Source organism: Salvelinus sp. IW2-2015, unplaced genomic scaffold, assembly GCF_002910315.2.
Source record: "Salvelinus sp. IW2-2015 unplaced genomic scaffold, ASM291031v2 Un_scaffold1644, whole genome shotgun sequence".
NCBI classification, from domain to species: Eukaryota; Metazoa; Chordata; class Actinopteri; order Salmoniformes; family Salmonidae; genus Salvelinus; species Salvelinus sp. IW2-2015.
In genome coordinates this window covers 9,328-20,835 of record NW_019943057.1, presented here as the reverse complement: position 1 = coordinate 20,835, position 11,508 = coordinate 9,328, and the positions used below count along the sequence as shown (strand labels likewise).

Here is an 11,508-nt window from a genome sequence, read left to right as displayed (position 1 = left end):
GAGATGTGATTAGAAAGGAGAGGTTAACCTAAACAGAATAGAGGAATGAGGGAGATCTGGCCTTGCTTGCTTGCTTGTGTGTGTGTGTGTGTGTGTACTCTCCTCATTCTCCCTTCCTCGCTCTCTCTGTTCGTATGTCGCTCGCTCGTGTGCGTGCTCTGTCGCTGTTGTGTGCTCGTGTGTGATTCTTCCCTCTCTCGCTTGCTCGAGTTGGCGTCGTTCGTCGTGTCGTCTCTGTCGTTGTCATTCTCCCTCTCGCTCTCTGTGTGCTCATGTGCTCGCTCCGTCCGCTCTTCGTCGTTGCTCATATGTTCTCGCCCTCCCTCGCTCTTCATCTTTGCTTTATGCCCCTCTCCGCTTCTCTCGGTCTCGAACTCTCCACTTTCTCGCTCTCATGTCTGTCGTCTCATTCTCCCCTCTCCGAGTCAGTGTGAGCGGACATGTGCTATAATGCAGTGCACTCAGTGCTATAAGACTACGTGCGTGGCTGGGTGTCCGAGTTATATTTGTGATAGGACCTCCTCGACAAGAGCAGCGAGGATGAGGTATCACAGCATAGTCCAAGATGATACAGAAGCAGAGCAGACGGTCTGGAATGCTGAACATCACGGCAGCCTGGGGCCAGCCACCTCTCGCCTGGCGTTTCCGGTGGAAGCAAGAGCCACAGTGCCGAGGAGCAGAGAGAGGCAGGACCAGAAGGTGCCCATGCGGATCCGTCGCGGGTACATGTGGATCGCCTAATGTAAAGTGATCACACGCTCTTTAGGTCAGAGTGGACCCTTGACCTCTTTGTGTCTGATTCGTGTCGTTACTAGTCTACCTACATACTTCGGCTTAGCTGTTTGTTTCGCTATTCTGGATAGTTTCTCTCGTTTGCCCTTCGTCTGTTGCGCTCCCCTTCCTATCTAAGTGGTGGCCGCCCTCGTCTCCGTTAGCGAGGCCCAGCACATTTGCTGCTTGCTCCTGTCCTACGTTTCTTTCGATCTGAGAGCCTGGGGCGTCTCCGCACTCAATTATACTGTGCTTCCCTAGTTACATGCGTCATCTACATCTCTCTCTCTCTGAATGCTAGAGTGGTGTTCTAACAAAGGCGTGGGCTCCCTGTTCGTCATGTGACTCTCTCGGCAGCATAGAGTGAGCGAGAATTCCACCTGGACACCTCAGTATGCAGCCTGCGTCAGCAGCACACAATACTGAGGTCACAATACTTACTTCTGACCTGATATGACATACCTCTGCAGCCTAGGTACTAGCTGGGTCCTCGGCTGCTCAATTACTGGTCTACATCTTCCACCATAAAGCTGCGGTGAAACGATCTGAGAGACAAGGCATGAGGCGCCTTCTAGACCCATGAAAAAGATACATACACTTCCCATACCAATTAGGATCTGGCTAAAAATACTTGAAATCAGGTATAGAACCCATTGCCCTTCATGGTTGTGATGTCTGGGTACGCTCACCAACCAATAATTCACAAAATGGGACAACACCAAATTGAGACTCTGCATGCAGAATTCTACAAAAAAATCCTCTGTGTACAACGTAGAATAACAAATAATGCATTCAGAGCGCAGATTAGGCCGATACCCGCTAATTATCAAAATCCAGAAAAGAGACGTTAAATTCTACAACCACCTAAAAGGAAGTGATTCCCGTTCCGATTGAACGTTATTGAATATTTATGATAACAACATCCTGAAGATTGATTCTCTACTGAGTTTGACAAGTTTATTCGACCAGTAATATAACTTTTTGAAGTTTTCGTCCGACGTTCGCCTGGACCTGCGCGAGCGTTTGGACATGTGCACTAAACGTGCTAGCAAAAGTAGCTACTTAGACATAAGTAATGGACATTATCGAACAAAACCACAATTTATTGTGGAACTAGGATTACTGGGAGTGCATTCTGATGAAGATCATCAAAGGTAAGGGAATATTTATGATGTAATTTCGTATTTCTGTTGACTCAACATGGAGGAGAAATGTGTTTATATCTGGCGCCGTCCCAGATTATTGCATGGTTTGCTTTTTCCGTAAAGCTTTTTTAAATCTGACACACGCGGTTGCTTAAGAACAAGTGTATCTTTAATTCTATGTAAAACATGTATCTTTCATCAAAGTTTATGATGAGTATTTCTGTTATTTTGATGTGGCTCTCTGCAATTTCTCCGGATATTTTGGAGCATTTCTGAACATGGCGCCAATGTAAACTGAGATTTGTGGATATAAGTATGCACATTATCGAACAACATATACATGTATTGTGTAACATGATGTCTATGAGTGTCATCTGATGAAGATCATCAAAGGTTAGTGATTCATTTTATCTCTATTTCTGCTTTTTGTGACTCCTATCTTTGGCTGGGAAAATGGCTGTGTTTTTCTGTGGCTATGTACTGACCTAACATAATCGTTTGGTGTGCTTTCGCCATAAATCGTTTTTGAAATCAGACATGTTGGCTGGATTCACAACATGTGTAGCTTTAATTTGGTGTCTTTCATGTGTGATTTCATGAAAGATTGATTTTTATAGTATTTTATTTGAATTTGGCGCGCTGCATTTTTACTGGCTTTTGGCCAAGTGGGACTTTAGCGTCCCACATATCCCAGAGAAATGAACTGCGGCCACTCGAGCTCCAGAGTGGCGCAGAGGTCTAAGCCACTGCATCTCAGTGCTAGAGACGTCACTACAGTACCTGGTTCGAATCCAGGCTGCCTCACATCCGGCCGTGATTGGAGTCCCATAGGCGGGCGCAGAATTGGCGCAGCGTCGTCCAGGTTTGCCCGGGGTAGGCCGTCATTGTAATAGAATTGTTCTAACTGACTTGCCTAGTTAATAAAAGTGTTAAATAATGTTTTTTTCCTCTTTATTTGCACATTAACAACTGTATGTAGACAAATATGACATTGAAATGTCTCTATTATTTAGTAATTTTTACTGTTGATATTATTATCTAGTTTCACTTCTTTGGCATATGTAAACATATGTTTCCCATGCCAATACCCTTGAATTAAAATGAGCGGAGAGACAGAGCGCTGAGTAGATGAGAGAGACATTGAGTTGTTGCTCCATAGTTATCTTACTGTTCTACTAATTGAATCCTTCGGCATTTGTGATTCTCTACTACCTCGTCCTGAATGGATCTGCGCTACGCTCGAGCGAGTTTTCTTTCTTACGTGACCTCGTCCTCTCATTTCTTCAGAAGGTGAGGACAATGGGGCTGGAGACGACAACACAGAGGAAATGGATTTGCATACAGTTGATACGTCCGCTCTCGGGGGCTGCTCTACAACTGTGACTGACCCGACACAAATGAGATGGAAAGCTTTGACAGACCAGTGGAGGGCTCTCTGGGTGGAGGACGACTCATAATAACATGGCTAGACAGAGCGAATGGAATGTTATCTAACATCCATGGAAACCATTCCAGCAATTTCTGCTCCAGCCATTAGCAGACGAGCCCGTCCTCCCCAATTTGAAGTGCCTCAGTCCACCCCTCCTGTGTACGACTCAGTGTAGCAATAGCCTTGCCATCATTAAGGACAAGCCCGCTCCGTCCACTCGAGTGTAGCCCTTCTTCCCGCTTTCTCTTGAGAGCCAGGTCTGCCCAATGTGCACACTGCGCCACAAAATGAGTGGAAACCGTAGCTGCACTTCCTAACCTCCTGCCCAATGTATGGACCATATTAGAGACACATATTCCCTCAGATTACACAGAACTGCACAAAGAATTAGAAAAAACAAAAAACAAACACCGATTTTGATGAGCTCGCCATACTCTACTGGTGAAATACCACAGTTGGTTGCCATCACAACGCAAGATGTGTGACCTGCTTCTCTCCTACAAGAAAAACCAGTGGGCAACCAGTGAAAGAACAAACACCCATTGTAAATACAACCTGATTATTTATTGTGTTTATTTATCTTCTCTTTGCTACTTTAACTATTTGCACATCTATACAACACTGTATATAGACATAATGACCTTTGAAATGTCTTTATTTATTTTGAATTGGTGAATAATATTTATTTATCACTCTTTTACTGTTTATTTCGCTTTTGTTATTACCTATTTCATCTTGCTTAGCAATGTAAACATATGTTTCCCATGACAATAAAGGCCTCTTGAATTTAAGTCAAATAAAAATGTGACTTAAAAGATGACTCGACTTCAGTAGTGGAATGTATAAGTGTCGATATATCTAAACCAGGTAGCTGCATCTACTTACATTCCTCTGTCTACACTCTGGAACTCAACTGACTGCATTCTCCATTACCATACAGAGGAAGAGCCCCAGCTACTATCTTCAATTATAGAATGGGTCTGGTGATGTAAAACTATTGCCCAAAAAAGGCTGCTAATATCATTGGAAAAAGTTATTCCCTATATAGCCGTGTTGCTGAGGGGAAAATTTGATTCATTAGAGGCAGAAATATGTAAGGCCAAGCTCAGATGTTTCTACCTACTGTAGGTTGAGGTATTTGGGTAAACATTACCCGAGGACTTAGAAAACAGAGCTAGAGAGGGTTAATGAAATGCTGTGAGGAGCGGTGGGCTGGAAACGCTGGATACCAGGGGACTTTGATCAGTGTGTGAGGAGTCTGGTTTAGAGAGAGAGAAAAGTGGGCTCTATAAACTCAGAGTAGACTTTGTAACTGAGTGATCTGAGCGCGCACACCACATACCACACACAAACAATACAAAATACAATCAAGGCATTGTGGGATTGAATACGCCCATCCCATTACATGTATTCACTGAGGGACATACAGTGTATAAAGTCGGAAGTTTACATACACCTTAGCCAAAATACATTTAAACTCAGTTTTTCACAAGTCCTGACATTTAATCCTTAGTAAAAATTTACCTGTCTTAGGTCAGTTAGGATCACCACTTTATTTTAACGAATGTGAAATGTCAGAAATAATGTTAAGAGAGAATTATTTATTTCTCAGCTTTTATTTCTTTCAGTGCACATTCCCACGTGGGTCAAAAGTTTACAAACAGCTCATTATGTAGTATGTAGGTTAGCATTCCTGTTCAAATGTGTACACTTGGGTCAAATCTGTTGTTTGGGTAGCCTCCTCCCAAGGTCTTCCCACAATAAGTTTGGGTGAATTTTGCCCATTCCTCCTGAAAGCAGTGTTGTAACTGAAATCAGGTTTTGTAGGCCTCGTTGCTCGCAGCACACCTTTCAGTTCTGCCCCACAAAAATTTTTTATAGTTGAGGTCAGGGCTTTGTGATGGCCACTCCAATACCTTGACTTATGCCACAACTTTGGAAGTTATGCTTGGGATCATTTTCCATTTGGAAGACCCATTTGCCGACCAAGCTTTAACATTCTGATTGATGTCTTTGATGAGAGTGCTCTTCAAAAATATCCACATAATGTTTTCTTCCTCGCGAATGCCATCTATTTTGTGAAGCACCAGTCCCTCCTCCAGCAAAAGACGGATCCCCACAACATGATGCTGCCACCCCCGGTCTTCCACGTGTGATAGTGATTCTTTCGGCCCTTGCAAGCTCCCCCTTTTTCCTCCAAAACAAAACGTTGGTCATATGGTCAAACAGTTTCTATTTTTGTTTCATCAGAACCAGAGGACATTTTCGTTCCCCATGCTGCCCAGTTGCAAACATATGTCTGGATCTTTTATGGCGGTTTTGGAGCAGTTGCTTCTTCCTTGCTGAGTGCTCATTCAGGTTATCTACCTGTTTCCTCCCCATACTTCATTAAGGTCCATGTTGTTCGTTGTTCTGGGATTGATTGTGCCACTTTTCTCACCAAAAAAAAAAAAAAAAAAAAAAAAAAAAAAAAATGTACCGTTCATCTCTAGAGACAGAACGCGTCTCCTTCCTGAGCGGTATGCGACCGTGCGTGCGTTCCATGGTGTTATTACTGCCATACTATGTATTGTACAGATAAACGTGTACCTTCAGGGATGTTGAAAATTGCTCCAGATGAACCAGGACTTGTGGAGGTCTTCAATTTGTTTCTCGTGGGTCTTGGTTGATATCTTTAAACGATGCACATTTTCCATGATGTCAAGCCAAGAGCACTGAGTTTGAAGGTACGGCCTTTAAATTACATCCACAGGTACACCTCCACAAATTACTTATCAGAGTTTCTAAAGCAAATGAATATTTTCTGGGAATTTTCCAAGCTGTTTAAAGGCACAGTCCTAACTATCTATGTAAACTTCTGACCCATGGATTGTGATACAGTTGGAATTATAAGTGAAATGATTCTGTCTGTAAACAATTGCTTGTAACAAATTGACTTATGTCATGCAAGAGTAGATGTGTGTGTAAGACAAGTCGCACCGGTCGCCCCTTGTGTCTCACCATACTCTACGGAATGATTGTGTCAGCACGATAGGTTGTGAGTGTGTAGTTGTTAGTGAAGTGTGTATCCACATGAGTGTGTATAAATAGACATCGCCGAATCTCTAAGGTAGTATATGTTAAGTGTTCCTGAACATAGTGCTCGCGGTTGGCTATACCTATATTAGGAAATATGACTGTTCATCTCCACCTTCTAGTGGAGAGCGTTAGGCGAACAACCATGCCTTAACACTCACAGGTCAAGAACCGGCACCCTCCATCTTCCGGTCCTGACTGGAATCCATCTACCACAATGCCCCACTACACACTCACCAGACACAGGCACTCATCTGCCCTGATGGAGACACACACTTCACAGACGGACCTCAAGATATTCTGAATGGAACACACACATAGACCTACACACTCACAGACACAACCGCCTATTTCCTGATGAACCACACACATGGGACCGACACTACCACACACTACAATCGAGGAACACCACATCATCTGACTAACGCTGAAATGGTACACACAACTCAACAGGAGAGTGCCACACCTCATCGTGTCCTGATGGAACACACATACGAAATGAACCTAACACTACAGGGCACCTCATATTCCTGATGGAACACACACATTGCCTTACACCACCTCACATGGGGCCCTCATCTTCCTGATGGAAACACCACACTCACAGGGCACCTCATCTTCCTGATGGAACACACACTCACAGGGCACCTCATTTATTCCTGATGGAACACACACATGGCTACACACTTCTACAGGGCACCTTTCATTCTCCTAATGGAACAACACACTTCACAGGGCACGCTCAATCTTCCTGATGGAACACCACACTCACAGGGCACCTCATCTCCTGAGGAACACACACATGCCTACACACTCACAGGGCACCTTTCATCTCCTGATGGAACACACACAATGCCTACACACTCACAGGGCACCTCATCTTCCTGTGATGGAACACACACATGGCCTTACAACACTCACAGGCACCTCATCTTTGACCCAACTGACAGAAGGTATGAAGTGAATAGGAAACTGAATGGCGCAGAGGTCTAAGCCACTGCATCTCAGTGCAAGAACGTACTACAGTACCGTGGTTCGAATCCAGGCTGCCTTCACATCTGTATATTAGACATATGACATTTTAAATGTATGTAAACTGTAGAATAGGAAACTGTTAGAAAAGAGACAGATCGTGAAGGACCCAGCTAGTACCCAGCTCAAAGAGAGAGAGAGATGAGAAGAGAGAGAGATGAGAGAGAGAGGGAGAGAGACGAGGACCCAGGCTAGTACCCAGCTCAGAGAGAGAGAGGACCCAGCTAGTACCCCAGCTCAGAAGAGAGAAGAGAGAGAGAGGAACCCAGCTAGTACCCTCAGCTCAGAGAAGAGAGGGAGAGAGGACCCAGCTAGTACCCAGCTCAGAGAGAGAGAGAGGGTACCAGCTAAGGTACCCAGCTCAGAGAAGAGAGAGAGAGAGAGGAGAGAGGACCAAGCTAAGTAGACCCAGCTCAGCAGAGAGAGAGTACCCAGCTAGTACCCCAGCTAGAGAGAGAGAGAGAGGAGGGGACCCAGCTAGTACCCAGCTCAGGAGAGAGAGAGGACCAGTTCAGAGAGAGAGGACCCAGCTCCACAAGAGAGAGAGAGAGGACCCAGCTGTACCCAGCTCAGAGAGGAGAGGAGATGAGAGAGAGAGGGAACCCCAGGCTAGTTACCCAGCTCAAGAGATAGGGACCCAAGGATAGACCCGCTTAGTACCAGCTCAGAGAGAGAGGGACCCAGCTAGTATCACCAGCTCAGAGAGAGGAGAGAGAGAAGGAAACCCAGCTAGTTACCTCACTCAGAGAGAGAAGAGGACCCAGCTAGTACCCAGCTCAGGAGAGAGAGAGGACCCAGCTCAGAGAGAGAGAGAGAGGACCCAGCTAGTACCCCAGCTCGAGAGAGAGAGAGAGAGAGAGAGGGACCCAGCTAGTACCCAGCTCAGAGAGAGAGAGGACCCAGTAGTACCAGCTTCAGAGAGAGAGGACCCAATGGACCCAGCTAGTACCCAGCTCAGAGAGAGAGAGGACCCAGCTCAGATGAAAGAGAGAGGGACCAGCCTCAGAAGAGAGAGAGGAGAGAGGCGACCCAGCTCAGAGAGAGAGAGAGGAGGACCCAGCTTAGTAACCCCAGCTCAGAGAACAGAGAGAGAGAGAGAGAGAGAGGACCAGCTAGTACCCAGCTCAGGAGATGAGGACCCAGATAGGACCAGCAGTACCCAGCTCAGAGAGAAGAGAGGACCCAGCTTGTACCAGTTCAGAGAGAGAGGACCCAGATAGGACCCAGCTAGTACCCAGCTTCAGAGAGAGAGAGGGACCCAGCTCTAGAGAGAGAGAGAGAGACCCAGCTCAGAGAGAGAGAGAGCAGAGACCCAGCTTGTACCCAGCTCAGAGAGAGAGAGAGAGAGGACCCAGCTAGTTACCCAGCTCAGGAGAGAGGGACACCAGATAGGACCCAGCTAGTACCCAGCTCAGAGAGAGAGAGAGGACCCAGCTGAGTACACAGCAGCAGAGAGAGAAGAGAGAGAGGAGAGAGAGGACCCAGATAGGACCAGAGCTCAGACAAAGAGAGGAGGACACAGATAGACCCAGCACGGAGAGAGAGGACACGATAGGACCCAGCACGGAGAGAGAGGACACAAGATAGGACCCAGCACGGAGAGAGTGTGATAGAAAGAAACACACATATACAAGGTCAAGTGGTCGCACACTAGAAGGTGACACTTACATTAGCTCCACCCCCAGGACATTGGCACCTTGTCTCCGGAGTGGTTGCTACGGAAACGCAGGCGGAAGAGGTGGCTGGCCCCAGGCTGCGTGATGTCAGATTCCAGAGGGTGCTTCTGATGGGTGATAGGTTGACATCCTCGGCCTGGCAGGGTCCACCCAAATTTTGGCCCCTCAGAGCATAGTCTACTGACGTAGCTGTCCTCACTGCGAGAGGGGAGAATAAGAGAGGACAGAGAGCGAGAGGGAGAATGAGACGAGAGCGAGAGGGAGAATGAGAGGAGAGCGAGAGGAGAATAGAGAGAGAGAGAGGGGAGGGAAAGGGAAATGAGACAGAGAGCGAGGGGAGATGAGAGAGAGGAGCGAGAGAGAATGAGGAGAGAGAGGAGAATAAAGAGAGCAGAGGAGGATGAAGAGAGAGAGGAGAGGCAGAGGTGGAAAGAGAGGAGGGAGAATGAGACAGAGAGCGAGAGGGAGAAATGAGAGAGAGAGCGAGAGGGAGAATTGAGAGAGAGAGCGAGAGGGAGTAATGAGAGACACGAGAAACGAGGGGAGAGTGTCATCTGTTGGCAGGACTGAATTGTAGGGCCATCACAAGCAGCAAGATGTGTGACCTGTTCCCACAAGAAAAGGTAACCAGTGGAGAACAAACACAATTATAAATATATATTTATCTGTTTATTTCAACTATTTGCACACTGTTATAACAGTGTACATAGCCAATAATGTCATATTTTAAATGTCTATATTACTATTTTTTTTATTTTAATGTGAGTGTAATGATTACTGGGAGAAAAAAAAAAGGTTTATTTCCTGCCTATTTATCTTTCTTTGGCAATGTAAACATACGTTTATGTTGCTCTCGAGAGCGAGACGAGAGAGAGAGAGAAGAATGTCCTGGTGCTAAGTAGGAATGTGTAGTAGTGGTGAGTCGTTACACAAGTGTTCCTGTGGGTCAGGGTTTTCCTGAACAGCGAATCAAATCAAATTTTATTTGTCACGTACACATGGTTAGCAGATGTTAATGCGAGTGAAGCGAAATGCTTGTGCTTCTAGTTCCGACAGTGCAGTAATATCTAACAAGTAATCTAACTATTTCACAACAACTACCTTATACACACAAGTGTAAAGGAATGAATAAGAATATGTAGATATAAATATATGGATGAGTGATGGCCGTGCGGCATAGGCAAGATGCAGTAGATGGTTTAGAATACAGTATATACATATGAGATGAGTAATGTAGGATATGTAAACATAAAGATGCAGTAGATGGTATAGAGTACAGTATATACATATGAGATTAGTAATGTAGGGTATGTAGTGTCACTCAGCAATGCATCTCTCCACAACAATTGTTTAATTTGTTACATTCTTACATTTTATGTCATTTAGCAGATCCTTTGATCTGGAGCGACTTACAGTTCTTTGTTAATCAACAATACACATCGGTAGATGGGCAGGTGAACCGCACATCAGAGCCATCTCCTCTCCAGGTCAAACAGCAGTAGAATCACCCTGGCTAGACGGGGCTATGAGGATAGGTAGTCCAAGAGGGACCAGCCAGTAGCATGGAGTCCAGGGTTAACGTTGGCTATGCTCCCCCTGTCAAGCTCTACTGTTGACCTAATGTACCGTGACCTAGCTTCCAATTAGTCTAGCCAGTGCATTTATTTCTGTTCATGCAGAGAAAGAGAAATAGAAAGAGAGAGAAAAACCCGAGAGAGATAGGCTCAGTAGAGATACACAGATTCCATAGGCTCAGAAGAGATACACAGACACATGTAACAGACATGTACACAGACACATGTACAGACCCAGATTGTGAGCCCACCAATAGAGACAGGTGTGTATTTCGGCCAGCCGTTACACCTGCTAACATACACCTGTTGCTAAAGGTTCACTGCTTCTTCCAGTAGCTGACGTCACAGTTGAACTGACTGAAAGTGGTTCCTTTTCATTACTAAGAGCTGTCATGAGTCCCCTCTCCTAAATCAACCAGAGAGAGCCTGCCCAGGCCTCATTCCCCAGAAACGGACCCAGATCTTCTGAGAAAGTCAAAGATAAAAAACAACGAAAGAACAACAACCCTGTTACTGGCGCCACGTGGCTACACTTCCACTGTCACCATGTTTGGGACAGGGTGCTGAGGTGTGTTCTGGGAAACAGCCCACACTCCAAAGTCCACACTTGACCTCACACCAGAGACCAACACATGAACAACAGAGTTTCCCGGCACATAACTCTGTCGCAAATGACCTACAGAGAATCTGAGCTTGCCATGGTCATATTGACCATACCTAAACTTCCTTCACATCATCACCACCACTCCCTCCATTATCTGTGGAATTGGCAAGCGATTGGCTAGCGAAAGATGTGCAGCTTCAAC

At 45.6% G+C, this 11,508-nt stretch overlaps 1 protein-coding gene across 3 annotated transcripts in view; it reads right to left on the bottom strand.

The window, feature by feature from the left end:
* Window positions 1–11,508, bottom strand: part of LOC112071564 (rho guanine nucleotide exchange factor 26) — a 51,066-nt gene that overhangs the window by 33,054 nt on the left and 6,504 nt on the right. For all 3 annotated transcript variants that reach the window (XM_070439439.1, XM_024139008.2, XM_070439440.1), the window contains exon 2: window positions 9,121–9,326. In XM_070439439.1, coding sequence (XP_070295540.1) covers window positions 9,122–9,326 — 205 coding nt within the window. In that variant the 3' untranslated portion in view covers window position 9,121. The remainder of the gene's footprint in view (window positions 1–9,120; window positions 9,327–11,508) is intronic.